The sequence below is a fragment of the Podarcis liolepis genome, assembly GCF_965112155.1.
Source record: "Podarcis liolepis genome assembly, chromosome: 1".
In the NCBI taxonomy this organism is placed as follows: Eukaryota; Metazoa; Chordata; class Lepidosauria; order Squamata; family Lacertidae; genus Podarcis; species Podarcis liolepis.
The window spans coordinates 78,370,505-78,389,292 of NC_139554.1; the positions used below are offsets into that span (position 1 = coordinate 78,370,505).

The following is an 18,788-nucleotide window of genomic DNA, read 5'->3' on the forward strand; positions in this document are numbered from 1 at the left end:
ATCCTCCAAAACAATATTTGAACTGGTGACTTGCCCCCTTGTGTAAGCAGATGTATATTTTCTTTCTTGGAAAGCGCACCATTAGAGCCAAGCTCATTTAAAAAAAACACTAAATTAAATCTTCTCTTGAATGGATACACAAACATATGTGTATATCTACAGGTGTGATCTTACGATATTCATTACATAGGTTAAAACACAAATGGATGCTTCCATATTTATGAGCTGTGGGCCTCGAGTTTAAATGAGGCCATTACTTAATATCTCTCCAAATTTTTGGCAAACAGAATTGTACATGTGTAGCTATCGGCAATGAAAGTCCCTGATGCGTATTAATTCAAGGTGGGGAGAGTAACATGCATTGATCTTTAATTAGTCAACGGAGCACAGTTTGCAGAATCTTGTTAGGTATTAATAGACGCTTGTGTTGCCTGGGGGTAGGGGGAAAGAATGGGATGCGTAATTGAGCCTATCTCTAATCATTCCTTATGTCATGAAATTCCAGCCAGACACAATCAGTGTGCCTTGCTTTGGTTTTGTCAGTGGGAGCCTTAGAGAGTGTTTGTGTGCAAAATCCGCTTTTAACTTGCTATGCTCTTGTTTTGTAATGCAGGGGGAACACTACTTAGGGACAGGTATTTGCTTTCTAAAGAACGTTATCATCCTTATTGATGAGACAGTGAAGGAAGGCAGCTACCAGAGAAGGGTGTCGGTATACATCTGTTAAGTTACAGTTGTCTTGGACATGACATAACAGCGACTAATCCATGCTACCCATTGTCTTGCCTGATGCTTGGCTTTGGGAGTTTATGAAAACAGAAAGCCACGTGTGTTTGGTAGACTTCCATATTTCACGGTGAATTTACACTCTGGGTTCCCTGCCTTCCAGAACGAGTAAAAGAAATTGGTATAGGTTGGACACCCGAAAAAACTATTTGAGGAGCAAAGAAATACAATGAATTATTGGTGCAATGGAAGATCTGAAATTATAGAGTTTAATTGAACCATGTCTGAACTGAGGCTATAACTCAGTTCAGGTAAAACAAAAAACTTCTTAGTTTCATGGTTTAAATAGTGTAAATATTTGAGTGTCTTTGAACATGCACATGAAGAATTATATATGCATTAGGTAAGGAATGTCTTTCAAAACTACCACTATTGGGAAAATAGAGGCTATTGTACCCCTTTTTTGGAAAAAAAGCACACACCTACTTTAGTCGGGATTGCTCTCCCAGTGTTCATAAGCATGACACTGCACGCCTTCTAAAAATGGAAAGGATGCAAGAGTACGTTGCCCCCCCCCCGAAAAAGCCCAAAGCTCACTCTTGATTTAACCTGAAGTAGAATCACAGGGGTGATGTGATGTCTCAACATGCCCTTGGTTTGTATTGAAAAGCTATATTTTGAATGCAACGTGTCACAACTTCAGTCAAAGAGCTCATTGTAGCATAGAAGCTTCCATTATCTTTCCCTTTTACTGGGCAGCTGCTCTCTTTTTTCTAATCACATTTGGCTTTATTAAAATGTTTTGCATGGCTTTAGCATGGATCAGACTAATGAGACCTAGGAGGGAGCAAAAGGAATCCTAAGAAGCAGAAAGGCTGACCTGCATCAAACCCAAAGGTGCATGTGAAAATGGTGACCCATTAATAGTGTAGACTAGGACATGACTTTTGAAATTAACAGGTAGAAGATATCCAAAATGTGGCCTATTGTTTATTTGTCTTTAGTTGCTAGCTAGACTGAGGCAAGCATATTTATTAGTCCTTTATTGGAATAGATATTGAATCATTTTGTTTATATTTTTGCAAAATTTATTTGCAGCCTGCCATATTGGACCTCAGAAATATACAGCAAACCCAGCCCAGAGAAATACCTGGCTGGTGGATGTTGTTTCTCTCTCTTCCCTCCCCAACCCCATTTCTTTCATTCATCTTTTCCTCATACTTTCTCCTTAGAGGAACATTGGGGCTCTTTGAATAAGCAAAATGATATGCTGTTAAATGCATTTGGTAACTTGCACCAAATTATAAAGGAGAAGAAGCAGCATATATGAATCATTGTTAGTCATATGAAACTTCTCTTACTTTTTTTTTTTTTTAACCTGAGTTGCACTATAATTTATGGGTGCTGACCCATACTTGTGAACGCAGTAGTTTAACAGAACTGGGATTTATGGTCATTGCAGGTCTAGGCGAACAACTCAAGTTTTCGATTGTGTCACAAGAACATATAGCTAATCTGCAGTGCTAACAAGTAGGAGAGCAAATGTAGCATCTTTAGAGGCAGAAATTCTGCATGTGTCTGGATAGACATGGTGCACAATGCACTTAAATTATATTCTTTCTTTGGAGTTATATTCTTTTCTGAGTGTAAATTGGAATCTCAGCCAACAATAAAATAGAACAAGACTAAGCAATGAAGGAATGGAATGCATTTCAGCCTTGGTGCGAAGTCAGAATCACATTCGTTTGTAAAATAAAACGTGTGAATAAGCTGTGGACATTGGCTTCATTATAACTTTCCAGGATTGTTCCATTCTATTGAGCAGCTCTCCCCTTTCGATTTTTGCTGGGAAGTCCATTGAGCCTTTAGAGGGAATAATTGTCTTTAGGTTGTGATCTTTCATGGGTTGTCCTTAAAAAAAAAACTGTTTGCTAGACAAAAAGATAATACATAACTGTTGTGTAGCCAATCCTAAGACTACATCATGCTTGCAAGCGTGACCCTTGGGTGATGCAGAGAAAAGCTAAGCCACACATCACTGAACATGTTGTAGATATTAAAATAGTTTGACAGAGGGAAAACCTCTATTATAAATTGGGGTTTGATTTGGAGAAGTCTCCGGTGTTGGATCTCATTTGGAATATCTGAGAAGCCAGTCCTAAAAGAATTGCAGCTTAGTTTAAGGGTGTGTTTAAGTTGCGGCAGACTAAGTGCGCCTCACTTGTCAAAAATTTTAGTGAAGCTTTCTGTGTTGTTAAAGGTTTCCCTTCAACTAATTATCTCATGCAAAAGGAAGTGTGCATAGTAGATATTTGGTATGGTTATGTTTGCAGCTTATTAGCATAATTACACAGAAACGGGGATTGAAGTTTCTTGTTTTATAACAATGTTGTGGTTCACAGTTGCCATCACAGCTGGTGAATTATCTGTTCACAATGCATTCCATATGTGCTGGAGACCACATTGAGTAGGAATTTACAGGGCACAAGAGAGGAGTGTAAATAGTGGGGGTAGATATGCTACTCTCTCCCCCCTCCCCTCCATCCTGAGAATCCATATATGAAAGGCTTGGTAGAACAATGGGGGGTCATACTTTGTGTTTGAACTTCAAATGAACATTCAAATGCAATTTAATTTTGGCCAAGGGGCCTGAGCATTGGCAGGAGCAGTTGGCTGAACTGCAGATAAATATCAAACTTTATTATAGAGTGCCTATAGGGTATGAGTGTGTCCATAAGAACTCTGCTTCTGATACTTCCTAGATAGTGCAGCAGGGAGGTTGTAAGGAGAGAGTTACTGCTGGGTCTAATAGTAGCATGGACTTGTTCAGGTTCACAGTCCACTTGTGGAGGCTGTGCTGTGGCATTTCGTAAGCACCTGGTTTATGTGGCGTTTGAAAACCTGACAGTTTTGCAGATTTGCATTCAATAAGTTTACTTCCCCAAAAGATACTCCGGACTAGCTGACTACAGCTGGGGTTCTGCATTATTTAATCCACAGATATAAAATCTAACACTCCACCTCATTTGGTGGGACCAGCCTTCCTCAGCCTAGTGCCCTCCAGGTGTTTGAGAGCACAGCTCTTATTTGCTTTAGCCAGCAAGAACGAAGGGAGTCTAAAGTATCTGAAGGGCACCAGATTGGGGAAGGCTGCTATAAATCAGCGTGACCTTGCAGCAAATGATTGTGCCACTGCAATTGATGGAACTTGTTTGAGTAAATTTGGTAAGGTTTGCAAGATTCTATTTTAAGGGCAACTTAAAAATCCAAAGTGTTTTAAAACAGTAGATTGCACTTTCGGAAAGAGTTGTAATTCAAGTCTGAACTAACTTCTTGATTTCAAGGCAATTTTTGCAATGTGGATTACATTAGGATCATATGCTTGAACACAGTAAGCGTAAAAACAGTAGGTTTGGGACGTAAATTAACACCACCATTCAAAATAAGATTTTACCCACATGTCACAGAAAGGTTTGGGACGTAAATTAACACCACCATTCAAAATAAGATTTTACCCACATGTCAAAGAAAGAGATTTGATGATGTGGCTAGAAAAAAGCAAAACCTTCAAATGCTAGTTATATAAATCAAATTCAGTTTTATTCCAGGCAGGATCTGAAGCAGATGAAGTCCTTGTTCGCACACAATGCTAAGCCAAACTATGGCTTAAAAGCCTTAAAGTAGAAGAGTAAATGTGCTGGTGGATATTTAGAAAAGTGTCAACAATTTGCTCCCTCTCTGCTCTTGCTGCCATGCTACTGGAAGCTAAACCATGGTTTGGCTTATTGTTGCATGTGTTTTGCTTCACACAAACCATGAGCTGTAACCAAAGTTTGTTCTTGGCCTATTGCTTGTAGGTGACAAACCATGAGCCCAGGTTTTCACATAATGCTAAGCCAAACCATGGTTTGGATCCTGGTAGCATAGCAGGATGCTGGGGATGGGGTGGGTGGGAGAGAGCAAGCACTGTTAATTATCTAACTGCACCAGCATGCTCGCTCATTAATGCCTTGTGTTACATACAGACGAGGCCACAGAAATATCTCTGGCTGCCCCACTCAGTGACGGGCGGTTTACAATATGAAAACACAATAATACAAAACATAGTAACAAACTATAACTCCTTCCCTCTCTTGTCATCACTAGCTGTAAATTGCTGGATATAAACAATTATTATGCAGGGATTTTGTTTAGGCATAGATGTACATAGTGATTGATTTTGAAACATAAGGCATAATGCTTCAACAGTAAACATGAACCAAAGAATGCCAAAATTCAAGAGGAGTTTTGCATACCTTAAGAACTTCCAGGTAATTGGTTCAAAGTGTGGCCTGAAGGCACATGAGACCGCCACCTTGCTGAAGGCGAGCAGGTCAGTGCCTGGAAGGGGAACCACCTGAAAACCACATGCATATCGCCTTGGATTGCATGATTGAAGAAATGTGGAAAATGTAAGAAAACAAATACTGTAAATAAAAGGCCTGGTTTAGGGTTGACACTAAATCATGGTTTGTTTAGCTTGACTGTGGTTCATCAGAACCGGACTCACTAGGCTCGCTAACTGGAGGATCATAAATGATGGTTTGAAGCTGGCTTGTCAATCTCTGCTTATACGGTAGCTTTTTGTTATATCAAAATCTGATACTCTTTTTTTAAAAAAAAGCCTCCTAGTTGAGTTTCAGCACTACCCACCTGTCTACAGACACAATGTAAAAGCAGTTCAAAAACAAAACTGCTCATGCAGCTAAAAGGCTGCCTTGTGACTTCTATGTTTCTGTCCCTTGTCACTGCCTGGCAACAGGCTCCTTTCCTTGCTCACCCCTTCCCTGACAAGGTCTTCCTCTCCAGCCCAGCTGCCTAGAGCTCCAGCAGCGTTGCAAGAGGGAAACTGTCAAAGAGACAATGTGCTGTTTTACCCATTATCTCACAAGGGATATGTTAAAAGCTCTGCCAACAGTTATACAGATGCAGTCACAGAGTTTGACCTAAAGGCCTCCGTCAGCCATTCTCACTTGCTTCTGCTGACACCTGTTTGTTCTGCTGCTTGCTCACCAGTTAAGTTTTTGCAATGAAAACTACAAGCTTTGGGAAAACAGAAAAGCAGTTCCCTTCTTGACCTATTTGTATGGCTCCAAGAGGAATTCAACTGACTGCCACTAAAAGCACAAAAGCTGGACTAGATAGACCTTGGTCTGATCCCACAAGGCAATTCTTATTAAGCAGTGATCAAACAATTATTGTAGTTGGACTTTATATATTCTCATGCTTTTTCAGGTAATAAACATGGATGGAACCATGAGAAAAACTCTCATAGAAGATAAACTTCCACATATATTTGGATTTACTTTGCTGGGTGACTACATCTACTGGACAGACTGGCAGAGGCGGAGCATTGAAAGAGTTCACAAAATAAGGGCAAGTAGGGACATAATCATCGATCAGTTGCCAGACCTGATGGGCCTTAAAGCGGCAAGTGTCACTAAAGCTGTTGGTAAGTGAAGACAACGTACAGTTGATTTGTGCTGGGTTAATAACTTTTGCAGTAAAAGCAATAGTCAGTTTGTTAATGTGTTAAGTAGGAAGACAAACTTGCATTGGTCGAATCCTGTGAGTTCCTTGTCTGATGGAAAAGGGGATCTTGGGGAAGTCTCCTCTTTGTCCCAAGAGCTGTCAGATTTATGAGAATCATGCCTAACCCATCCCCTGCAGTGAGTTTGGGGATGAAGTGAGGGAGTGAGTACGCTTCTGGTCCCCATCAGTTTTGAGCCCATTGCAGGGGCTTTTACTTGGATGATGCAAAGCAAGTCACCCAAATATGTTTCCTTGGCTGCCCAACAGCTTTCACTTGTGTGCTATTTCCAAGCTGCCAGGGATTTTCTTGGTGGCAAAGGGGAAAATGCATGCATTATCATACCATTGGACCATGGCAGATCGAGGGCCTGGGAAGAGAGAACTGCTGATTAATTTTTGCTCCCTATATAATTTTTTGTGGCTGATATCAGGAGTTTCGAGCATTGATAGGCTCCCTTCAACCCTGCTCAACCCCACTTTTCAAATCTTATTTCCATCCTCTCTACTAGCAAGTTATGCATAGATGATTGTGAAGGGAAGGAAGCTTCCTGCCCAGCCCATGACCAAAAAGATTATGTGGGCTGATCTTGGGGAAGTTCAATAAATCCCCCCACACTTTTCCATGTTTATATTTATGATGCAAAATGAGTAATTTGTCGTGCATCATTGCAAATGAGAAACAAGTGTGCTTTTTAGAGATGCACTAGATAGGCCACAAAGCATACCCACTTGTAATACCTTCCCATTTTAGGCTTAGTGGCAAAAGGCACACATCATTAGCAGCAGATTCTATTATGCTCTCTTGACCTATTTTTATGTCTAGAGAGGCTTTCAGTTTAATTATGATGTCTGAAAAGAGCGACCATTTGTTACCCTTCATGTCTGCAGATAGAAGGATCTATATTGCTCCTATGTGAAAGCCTGCCTCCTGTCTTTACTTATTAACTGAGTTCATGTTTCACCCTATTCTTGTACTTGTGAAGCTAGCATTTCCCCCCTTACTGGAGTCACTCTGCAGCTTCTTTATTCACTTCGTTATCCCCTCCACAAAGCCTAAGCCAAGCACTTACCCAGCTTCCTATGTTGACATTTCCTTACAGGTCAGGGGTGGGGAACTGGATTTGGCCACTGGGCTGGATCCAGAGCTGGCCCGCCCTCCATTTTTGACAGGTTGGCAGAGTATGCTTTGGAGTCATATTTGCTGGCTGTAGGAAAGACAGTTTCCAAGCCTGGCCTTGTGATAATGCAACTTAACACTCTTGTCTCCAGGGTGTTCAGGATTTTCCAGTTGACCTGGAATCTGTTGCACTTCAAAAAGTGGATCAGTTTTGGTGTATGTAACTCAGCAATAATAATAATTTTGATACTAAATATAACAGTGGGCTGCTGGGGAAGGTGTATGAGGGATCTATTTTGCCAAAGTAGTAAAAGACCTTTAGTGGTGAGGGCTACATGGAAACTGGAGCATATTTGCCATCTGTATTGGAAGCTGAAATTGGTCAAACATAGAATTGTAGAGTTGGAGGGGACCAGGAATATTTTGCCCACAACCCTGAGTCTCATGCTCTTCCAACTGAGCTATCCTAGGAATGATGTGGGGCATTTCACTGACCTTTCTGTACACAGTCAAATGTTTGCATCATGTCAGGGTAGACAGGAACGTCAATTCAGAATAACATAGTAAGCATTTATTATGGAGGAGGGGGGTATTTTCATAGCCAGAAGTGCTACACATATATGGCTTTGGTAATCCATACATCAACCCTGTAATGTAGGGTAGTACTGTTCCAATGTTGTGAGTGGAGGCTTGCCTAAGGCCACCTAGTTATTTCATGGTTTCATGACTGAGGTGAACATTGCAACTAGCTCTCTAATAGGAACGAATAAACAAGTGGGGAACAATCCTTTAAGCAGCTTTCTTCAGACAGACTCCTCCTAAGAAGACAGGTCCATTGAGTTGACATAGAGTCTGTTTTGAGGTCATTTTGGGCACATGAGGCAGTTTTCAACTAACTGGGCTAGTGCAAGTATTTGCACCAGCCCGGGAGGATTTCATCCTTCAACTCCCCCCATGTCATGCCCATATCTGCTTTAGAGGGTTTGGGGACACTCCCCAATAATAGATTTAGGGGGGCACATGGGGTAGAGGATGGGGAGAACATTCTATTGCACAAGGAGAAACTTTTGAGCTTTCCTCCCATCTCCTTCTTCCCTTCCCTCCCTCCCCAGTGTCTATAGCCATGGGGTACATGACATTCTATCTTAGCCAAGTTTTCTTCTTCAAAGAACTGTTTTCCTTTCCAGGAACAAATCCATGTGCCGAGAACAATGGAGGCTGCAGCCACCTGTGTTTCTTCACCCCTCAGGAGTGCAGATGTGCCTGTCCGATTGGACTGGAGCTGCTGAGTGACATGAAGACCTGCATCATTCCAGAAGCCTTTCTTGTTTTCACCAGCAGAGCAGCCATTCATAGGATTTCTCTTGAAACAAACAATAACGACGTAGCCATTCCTCTTACTGGTGTCAAGGAAGCTTCTGCGCTAGACTTTGATGTGTCTGACAACAGAATCTATTGGACAGATATTAGTTTGAAGGTATTCATGGCATCCAAATATAACAGATCGTTTTGTATGCACCTAGTTTCAGTACACTTCCTCCACAACAGTAGTCTGATAATAAATAAATTTGTCCTGTAGGTCTTACAAAATATAACACTTGGGTGAATGTAATGAAAAGCAATAAAAAAAAATTAAGGACTCTAGCGTGAGCTTAATAAATCTGTTTGATGTATATGTGGAAATCAGGAAGTGTAAATAGTTTGTAAATTGTGTTACAAGAACATGCATATGAACATAAATATTGTTCCGATAATGTCTCTAAAATAGTTGTGGGGTTGTTGTTTTTTTGCTTTGGTGCCATGAATTTTTTTTAATACATATTTTTCTTTTCACTAATAACTTTAGTAAGTGAGATATTACTTAATTTAATTTGTGTTCCTGAATGCTTGTAATATTTCAACAAAATTGTTTTGTAGACAATAAGCCGAGCTTTCATGAATGGAAGTGCAATTGAGCATGTGATTGAGTTTGGCTTGGATTACCCTGAAGGAATGGCTGTAGACTGGATGGGGAAGAACCTTTATTGGGCAGATACCGGGACCAATAGAATTGAAGTGGCGCGGTTAGATGGGCTGTACCGACAAGTTCTGGTGTGGAAGGATTTGGACAACCCAAGGTCTTTAGCTCTTGATCCATCTAAAGGGTAAGGAAGCTTTATCCTCCCCCCACCCCCAGCATAGTAACAGTAATAGGCAATGCTATACTATACATGTTGAGGTTAGGGGCCAAAGCTAATACACATGTCTTGTCAATTCAAATAGTTTGTTATAATATGGCAACTATTAGGTTGTGGTTCCTGTCTGACTATTTGGAGTCTTTCAGACAAGCTGGTATTATCAAGGAGTTGGAAATTGCTCATTGAAGATGTCCCTAAGATTATGAAATGGTCTTAAAAACATTATCCTTAATTTTTTTTCTTGGCTTGTGAAGATGTTGTCCATCTGCCTTCCAGTTAAGTGTCTCACTGATATCTTAAGTTTCATCCCATGATGGCTATACTTTCCCTCGATGGTTGGAAGCAGTATGCTTCTGAAAACCAGTTGGTGGAATCATTGGGGAGAGTGCTGTGATGTTTAGGTTCTGCTTGTCGGCTTCTCATGGGTATCTGGTTGGCGGCTGTGAAAACAGGATGCTGGAGTAGATGGGCCACTGGCCTGTTCCATCAGACTCTTCTTAGGTTCTCATGTTCCTGTTTTTTTCTTTAGGCTTAAAGACTTTTTTTAAAATGAAAGGGAGAATTTTCCATTCCAACAGGATGCACAAAATGGTTTTGACAGCTACACAGCCCCTGACCAACCATAGACTTCTCCCACAACCTCCCATCTTCCTGCTCCAGAATAATCCCAGAGAGAATAATTTATGAAAATAGTACCAATACTAAATGTAGTGTTGGTTTACTTATGCAGACTGCTTTAACAGTTCTTCATGGAAGTAAAAAGCAGGTTACAAAATGTTATCATATCATAAATAAACAGAAATTTCTGAGAAATTTGCTTTTAAGTTATGAAGGAAGATCTAAAGAATCGCAAGGAAAATCAATTTGGTTGGGTTGGGTTGACTTCTACTTATATAGTCACAAGAATGCTGGTCCTTTATGGCTCTAGACTTAAGGGTGTAAAATACACAAGGGGTCATCCAGTTGCTTCCAAACTCTTGAGTTCTCTAGAAATCAAAAGGTTGAATGCTCCTACACAAATGTTGGTTCTGTAAAACGTCGTTGGGATTATTGTGATAACCAGTGTCTATACTGAATGCTATTTCGTATACTCAAGCTGATAGGAATCTTCAAATTTCTGAAATACTCATTGAAACAGAATATGTATTGTCTAAGTGTTCAGCATAGTTCAGTTACTATTGTTAATCATTAGTTAATAAGCACCTAAAATCAGTTATTACAAAACGCACAATACATTGTGTTGTTTTCTTTTTAAATGTCTGGAAGTAAACAAAGGTCTAGGTACATTGTCTTGATATGGCTTAAGCAGCTAATTATTGTTTGTTCTGATTTTTAATTGCAGGTACATGTATTGGACAGAGTGGGGTGGCAAACCAAAGATTGTTCGGGCATACATGGATGGTACAAACAGCATCACTCTTGTGGATAAAGTGGGCCGTGCCAACGATCTCACTATTGATTATGAAGATCAAAGACTCTATTGGACTGACCTCGACACAAGCATGATTGAATCATCAAATATGCTCGGTAGTATGCCTCTACTTGGAAAATATCAGATGTGATGTACAGAAAAGTTTCTATATAAATTAGGTGGCAGAATTCTCTTAAACCAGGAATTACACAAATTCAGTCCAAGAGTTCCAGGCTTCAGCTTTAATTTTTATATGTGTCTTCATTAGTTTTAATATCAACATTTAATGAGATACTCAGTTCAACAAACTGAAGAAAACATGCTACGTATAAAAACTATTCTGATTTGCTAAACTGGGCAATGGCAATATCATTCACTTCCTTGTAAACGCTCTTGTAAGCTTTATGTGAATTTATAATTTGGTGTAAAACTTAATTTGGAGGTATATATGAGCATATTTAAAATTCTTAAATATTCTTTGTATTTTAAGTTTTTTTTAAAAAAAAAACCCCACTAAAATATTTGAAAGCATTGGCCTGTGAAATGAAAGAAAAATCTGAAGCAACTGTAGCTTCAGTCAGTCAGATTTTATAGTTCTTAGCAGCTCTTCTTAACAGTTCTTACAATATAAATCATACAAAAACGAAGAGTATGTTAAACAATCAAAGAAGTAGCTCCTTTGATACATTCACCGCCCATCCTCAGAATAGCATTTGCAGCAAAATATAGGCTGTAATCGGGTGCAGGGAGAGGGGTTTGCCTGAAAATAGGCTTTTCCATTAAGTGAAGCTGAGCTAGTAGATCCCAAATGGTTTTATTTATGTGTTTTTGTATGTGTGTGTGTGAGAGAGAGAGAGAGAGAAAGAGAGAGAGAGAGGGAGAGAGAGACTGAGATTGAGACCAAAGCACTCATTGGGAATGTTCAAGAATAAATACTGTTCTTGAGTTCCAAACCTAGTTCAGTCCTTTCCCCCCAAAGTGCAATATTGTGCAGGTTTTCCTGGGCTGGGGGATTGGGAATTGTAGAGCGGCCGTGATGGGCAACCTGCCTTCATGGTAATTAAAAGGTCATTGGTGATCATTTAAAATCCTTGTGGCATCCAAATTAGACACGGTATGTTTTGAAAGCAAAAAAAGAGAAAAAGTTAAAATCTATCTCCCGCAATTAATCTTTTATCATTTGGCTACCTAATTCTCATTTTTTTAACATTTATTAACAACATATGTTCATGTTTCCTCAGGACAAGAGAGGGAAATAATAGCTGATGATCTACCTCATCCCTTTGGCCTAACTCAGTACAGTGACTTCATCTACTGGACAGATTGGAACCTTCACAGCATAGAAAGAGCGGACAAGACAAATGGGAGGAACCGGACGCTAATTCAGGGACGTCTGGATTTTGTGATGGATATATTGGTTTTCCACTCATCGCGGCAAGATGGCTTCAACGACTGTGTACAAAACAATGGGCACTGTGGGCAGCTGTGCCTGGCCGTACCCAATGGCTATACTTGTGGCTGTGCATCTCACTACACGTTGGATCCCAACAGCCGGAACTGCAGTTGTATGTGTTTACCTTTTTCTGCAGTTGTAAAAATACTTGCAACTATTGTCTCGTAGCGAGCCCTTGGTTCACAAACATGACTTCATTGTACATGTTGGCCATGTTCACACGTACGTGTGTGTGTGTGTGTGTGTGTGTGTGTGTGTGTGTATCTATTTATTTAAGTGTTTCTGTACTACTATTGGGATTGTCAAAGTAATTTTTCCTCAGAACCCCGCCCCCTTTTAATTAAAAAAACACTTTTTTTGCAACACATGTAATGCTGAATGTGCGCAAGTTTAATGCGCATAAGTTGCAGGCTTACTATATAACACACATGCATATTCTATAGAAATACATAATGTAAATGCACGTGGGAGAGAAAGAGTTGGAAATTTGGGAGGGATCCACAACTGATGCTGCCAGAAGCATCTGGAGAACATCCCACCCTTGGAGGCTGTACTCTCTCTCCCTTTCTCCGTTCTAGCCCACCCCACTAAAACAGAGTCTTGGCTCAAGTGCGTGCAGGACAAAGCAAGAAAGTTGGAGTGAGGTAGAAGATCCTAAGAAAGAATTTGGAAAGGAAAAGCTAGCTAGAGGAAGAAACCACTTATTTCCTGCTGTAGGGCAGGCTGGGCAGACTCATTAACTTCCTTCCAGCACCACAGAGCCTGCATGCCTGATCAGGGGTGGTTCTTCATCCTCCATCAATCATGAAGTGCTAATTCTTCCCCTTGAATTAGCGCTAGTCCCAGCAGTCTCATGATGTTGCTCCTTCCCAAGTTGAATGATGGGTGGGTGGAGCAGCACAAAAGAAATTGGTAGCTTCAATTTGCCTTTACTCCAACCCATAAGTACTTGCATGCAGCAACCAACTGTATGATTATGGCTGTTTGTGAGGGTCTGTATGCATATTCCCCCAATGTATGCTTGGTTAGGATGGCCTAGCAGTCCCCCCGCCTCCCATCCCCAAATTCAAAAAGATTGTGAATGGTTGTTTCAAACTTTTTAGAGTCATATCCACTTGAAGGACTATGCATTTATTTTGTTTTGTTTTGTTTGTGATAGAGAGTAGGCTGGTTGGTTCTCTGGGGTTTGGAGCTGATCTATTTAAGACACTGAAACCAATTATATTGTAACATAGTTCCCTGAAACAGACTGTAAAGTCTTATGACTTAATCGCAGCTGTTATGCATTTCAGAGGTTTCCAAAAACATAACTTTGAGATCTGCAATAACTTCAGCTTTACCTTTTGGAGGAAATGCACTATAGTGTGAAATAAAAAGTTTTGGGATTTCTTTTCTCTCTGTGAGCAGTGGCATAATAGTTAAGTTTCTAAAATAATTGTATTGTTGAATCATTTGCTCTTCTGCTATACTGATTGATAGTTATGTTCCAGTTGAAAATATGATTCTAAATTACTCTTTAACAGTCTTAAACTGTTAACTGTGCAAAAACAATAGTAAAACTTGCAAGCTGGAACATTGCTTCTTTCTATTTTTTGATATTTTCACAAATGCAGTTCTTGAGCCTTCCTGTTTTTGCCACGATCCTTGTATTTATAGATGATAATGTTAACTGTTCTCTTTGTTCTTTTAGCACCTAGCAGCTTCTTACTGTTTAGTCAGAAGACTGCAATAAGTCGAATGATACCAGATGACCAGCAGAGCCCAGACATCATCCTTCCTATCCATGGTCTAAGAAATGTCAAGGCTATTGATTATGATCCATTGGATAAATTTATCTATTGGGTAGACGGACGCCAGAATATTATTAAAAGAGCCAAAGATGATGGCACTCAGGTAAGCTTAAAATAATAATAACAACAATGGTATATGTCTATCTGTTGGTGTATGTTTTCGTAAAAATGTATCGCAGGTGAGACTTGTAATATGATGTTCTAGAGAATCTCCACCTTCTAAGAATAGGGCTCCTGTTTGGGGCTCAAAGCATTCTGGGAAAGGAATCTGTAGTGTTTCTGAGGCCTTGGAGTAGAGAGCCTTCATTGCGCTCAATGCCCTCCCAGCATTCCTTCTCCTGCTGCAGTAGAGAGCTGCCAGCCCCAAATCAGAGCGTTTCATAGTGAGGCAACACATAATTATTGAAAAGTGAGGAGGAAAGCTGTCTTTTCTTTCCAATACATTCCGTTAATAATTCTAAGAAGTGGGAAGAACCACCCAGTCCTAGTACCCCTCCCCCGATACTTAGTTTATGATGTCAGGAGCTTGAGCAGGCCAGTTCCCGCCCTCCCCCTGTTCTCCATTTTACTTGTGGTGGCGGTGGTTGTTCTTCAGCTGACACCCTGACATTCTGTGGTCTGCTTTACACATCACGCTTAGCCAAAAACAAGCCTCGGTTACAGCTTGTGGTTAGACTGGGGAGAGCTTAAGTGCGAGCCCAGGTTCGGATGGCTTAGCTTGGGTGCTGCAGCATAAGGGACCACAGAAGAGCAAAGCGGCTGTAAGCTTCTCTCCAGGAGTCCACATGCTTTCGCGGTCCTGCTAAGCCATAGTTTGGCTTAGCATGACATGCAAACCAGGCCTGTGTCTCACTTGCTGTCAGCTTTAGACTTCATTGATAGACTCACACAGCCTGTCTGATTTTCTAGTTCTTTAGACCCTTTCTCCCTCTCTTCTGCTTAACTGCCACCAAATGTCTGGAAGTCTAGAGGACCCTGTAAGGCAGTGATGGCCAAACTTGGCCCTCCAGCTGTTTTGGGACTACAACTCCCATCACCCCTTGCTAACAGGACCAATGGTCAGGGATGATGGGAATTATAGTCCCAAAACAGCTGGAGGGCCAAATCTGGCCATCACTGCTGTAAGGCCTTTTTTAAAATGTCATTTACTCCCCTTGAGAATCCCTCAAGCATGTTGAAATAGCTGCCATATGTTTTTGGTGGCTCTGTTTCAATTCCAAACTGACAAGCACACAATATTACGTTTTGAGTTATATGTATATCATTTAGAACTTTTATCATTCATAAATGTCAATCTTGGGCTTGATTCAGACTTGCTGACAAATCATGGGTTATTATTTTGAGTACAGACATGAGCCCCATTCCCCTTTCAACCACCCACCTCTTGCTTTACATGTTACAGGAGATGAGAAGTTTGCAATAAGTTTCAGTTTTCCATTTTGTCTAAATACAGGAAACCATGGTTTGTATAACCAGGACAGTTTTCTGTATTTGATGAAATGCAAACTATGAATAAAAGCTTCTCCACTTCTTCTGCACAAAGGATACAGGGGGAAAGTTGAAGGACAATCAATGCTTGTTCGTCCTTGTTCTCCAAACATCTTTAGACTGTCTGCCTGTGCCTCTCTTCTGTGTTAGCTACTGTCTCACAAACAAGGGTTTGTACCACCAACAACTAAATTGAAATCCTGTGTGAAGCAAGTGGGGTGGGGGAAAGATTTTGTAGTTTTTTAAACAAACAAACAAACAAACCCTTCCACACTATTTCTAAATAGACTTAACAAGTGGAAGGAATGAAGATGGTACAGAATCTGTTGGTACAGAATCTGTTGCCTCAGACCTTAGGATGCACAAGAAAACTATGAGGCTTCTGTCTCTCTTTCTGCCCCAGTCTTCCTTGTATTGTGCACCAGCTCCACACTGCTTAGGAGCTTCTGTGAGGCTTCAAATCTTTTGAAAGGCAGGACCCTCATTAGCCCTAACTATAATTTAATATTGGTGCTAATATAATGCAATAAGCATGGTTAAGGTAGACAGGGGGAGTTTTTTTCTAGGGAAGCAGGAGGAGAACATACATTTCTATGTTGTGGTCTCAGTGTTATAACTGCATTTTTTATAACCCCCTCAGTATGGCACACCTTACACCCTCCACAGCTGGGCAGAGTAATGTTGTCCCATGCTCCCTCCTCTTAAGTGGTTGATGACCTGTATTTCCAGTATGTTTTACTCAAAGACCCCAGAAGATGTTGCAAAGAATTCCTATAAGCAGGCTGAGTTTTAAAAAGAAAAAAAAGTACCATGTAGGCTGATGTGATGAATTTTCCATAGCATTTTCTTTCCAGATAATGAATTATTGTTTGTAGTAAGGAGGGGCCTTATAGTGTCAGATCTGCTCTTTGAGGGATGCCTGCCAGGCGTTAATTGCTGAATGGCTTCCTATTAGTGGCCCTTCCTAGGTGCAAATTACATTGGAAGCTGCTTATTATGACACAGATTGTTGTACAGCATAGGCAAGAGTTTCAGTGTTTGAAGAAGTACCTCCTAGGGACATATGGGTGTTAAATAATTGTACTTTTAATTGTTTGGCTATTTTTGCTACTTCATACTCCAATTAATTCTGTTAATTAGCATTTTATGAACCTTAATGTTTATAATTGGATATTAAACTTCCATGGTTGTGGTTTTTTTATTTTATTATATAATTGCAAGATTGTTTGCTTACACCAAAACTGTTTGGGTAATATTTGAGTCATGCTTGGACAACATAAGTTAAGCAAATCACATTGTTTATCATTAAGGAACAGATTGCAATTTAGTCCTAATATACAAATTGTATATTTCTGTATTGCTGCCTCATCCATTACCTGCTTCTGTTGTTCATGAAAGTTTGCTATGGTTAATTGATTAGGCATCAGATTTTTTAGAGGATTTTGATAAGAGGATTTTACTTTGAATAGCGGGTGGTGGGTACTCTCTTCAAAAGAGATATCCACTCATTTCTCTCATAGCTGGGAATACCTCATCTATAAGAGGCTGCCTACTATAATGTATGAGTGAAGGGGGGAAAGAGCTATTATTTTTCCTTAAGCAACTTAGATTTCCTTTATTGTGTGAGTGCCCTTTTCATTAGACTCTCCTTACAGTATGCATTCCTTAACTTTGTTATGTTTATATCTTTCTTTCTCCCCATTTTATTCCTATTTTATGTCCTCGTCATCTTCTTGCAGCCTTTCACAGTCATGAGTACTCCAAACCAAAGCCAAAATCCAGAAAAGCAGCCACATGACCTGAGTATTGATATTTTCAGCCATACTTTGTACTGGACCTGTGAAGCCACAAATACGGTCAACGTCTACAGACTTAGTGGGGAGCAGATTGGAGTTGTGCTACGGGGAGACCATGACAAGCCAAGGGCCATAGTAGTAAATGCTGAGCGAGGGTGAGAATCCTTTTGTTGTGTAAGAATGAATAGATTGTCCAGATGATATGGCACTTTCTTACGTTTCATACATTCTGAAATGTATCCTGCCTTTTTTTTTACTTGGGGAAATAGCTTGCATAGGGCTGCGTCAACAGGCCATACTGACAAGGATGAAAATGTAGAAGCCTTCAGACCATTTGCTGCGGGGTATTAAACCTTAGCCCTTGAAACGTTGTGTGTGGGAATCTCAGAAACATTCTAATTTAGCTTCATGCTTGTTTTAATTTGCAAACAAATTAATGTTAATGGGATTTCCTCTTTCTGTTCTTCTCCCCCAAAGTTACCGACCAATCAGTCTTGGAAGTTGAGCAGTAACGTCCTGTTTCAGATGTAGATTTCTTAAATTTTCATGTCAGGGTCCATAGCAAGAATACCATGATATACTGTATCTTCCATTTAAGAAACTGTGCTAACTCTCTATGGCTGTTTTCCTACTTGTTGTCAGGTATATGTATTTCACCAATATGCAAGAACGAGCCCCGAAGATTGAGCGTGCAGCCTTGGATGGAACAGAACGAGAGGTGCTCTTCACTACTGGCTTGCTCCGGCCTGTTGCCTTGGTGGTTGACAACAAACTGGGAAAGCTTTTTTGGGTAGATGCAGATCTCAAACGAATTGAAAGCTGTGATTTATCAGGTGTGTTTTGTCCCATTTAAATTATGTATAGTTTAAAGAATTTAGATGTCTTCCTTTTCGTTGCGGGGTTTTTTTATTTCCCTTCCTCTTGTAACCTTTCTAGTGAGCTGCAGAAATCATAAATAGGGTTTTTTGTCTAGGGTACTGATTTATCGTAACGTAATTCTGAGATGGTAATACCAATTCCTGTAATGGAAGCTTTCTGTTAATAGGTATGAACTCTAATTTTCCCACCCTCATTCTTCCCCCTTGTTTGTCATTGTTTGCTGGGGTGGAATATCGTCATAAAGCAGTTGTCCTTTCTGTCACTTGCACTTTTATTTCAAAATAAATTTCCATGATAAAAAAAAACCTAAATCAGACTTTAAATAAATGCGGGCAAGAGAGTTTCCAGTAACAGTTGGGACACGTCTGCTTACAAAACGA

The 18,788-nt window shown here is 40.2% G+C and overlaps 1 protein-coding gene across 2 annotated transcripts in view; it reads left to right on the forward strand.

Moving 5' to 3' along the window:
- LRP5 (LDL receptor related protein 5) overlaps nucleotides 1-18,788 on the forward strand; it is a 121,921-nt gene that overhangs the window by 82,645 nt on the left and 20,488 nt on the right. For both annotated transcript variants that reach the window (XM_083479489.1, XM_083479490.1), the window contains exons 8-15: nucleotides 6,001-6,217; nucleotides 8,602-8,891; nucleotides 9,332-9,558; nucleotides 10,934-11,118; nucleotides 12,244-12,567; nucleotides 14,146-14,348; nucleotides 17,473-17,684; nucleotides 18,172-18,362. In XM_083479489.1, coding sequence (XP_083335615.1) covers nucleotides 6,001-6,217; nucleotides 8,602-8,891; nucleotides 9,332-9,558; nucleotides 10,934-11,118; nucleotides 12,244-12,567; nucleotides 14,146-14,348; nucleotides 17,473-17,684; nucleotides 18,172-18,362 — 1,849 coding nt within the window. The remainder of the gene's footprint in view (nucleotides 1-6,000; nucleotides 6,218-8,601; nucleotides 8,892-9,331; nucleotides 9,559-10,933; nucleotides 11,119-12,243; nucleotides 12,568-14,145; nucleotides 14,349-17,472; nucleotides 17,685-18,171; nucleotides 18,363-18,788) is intronic.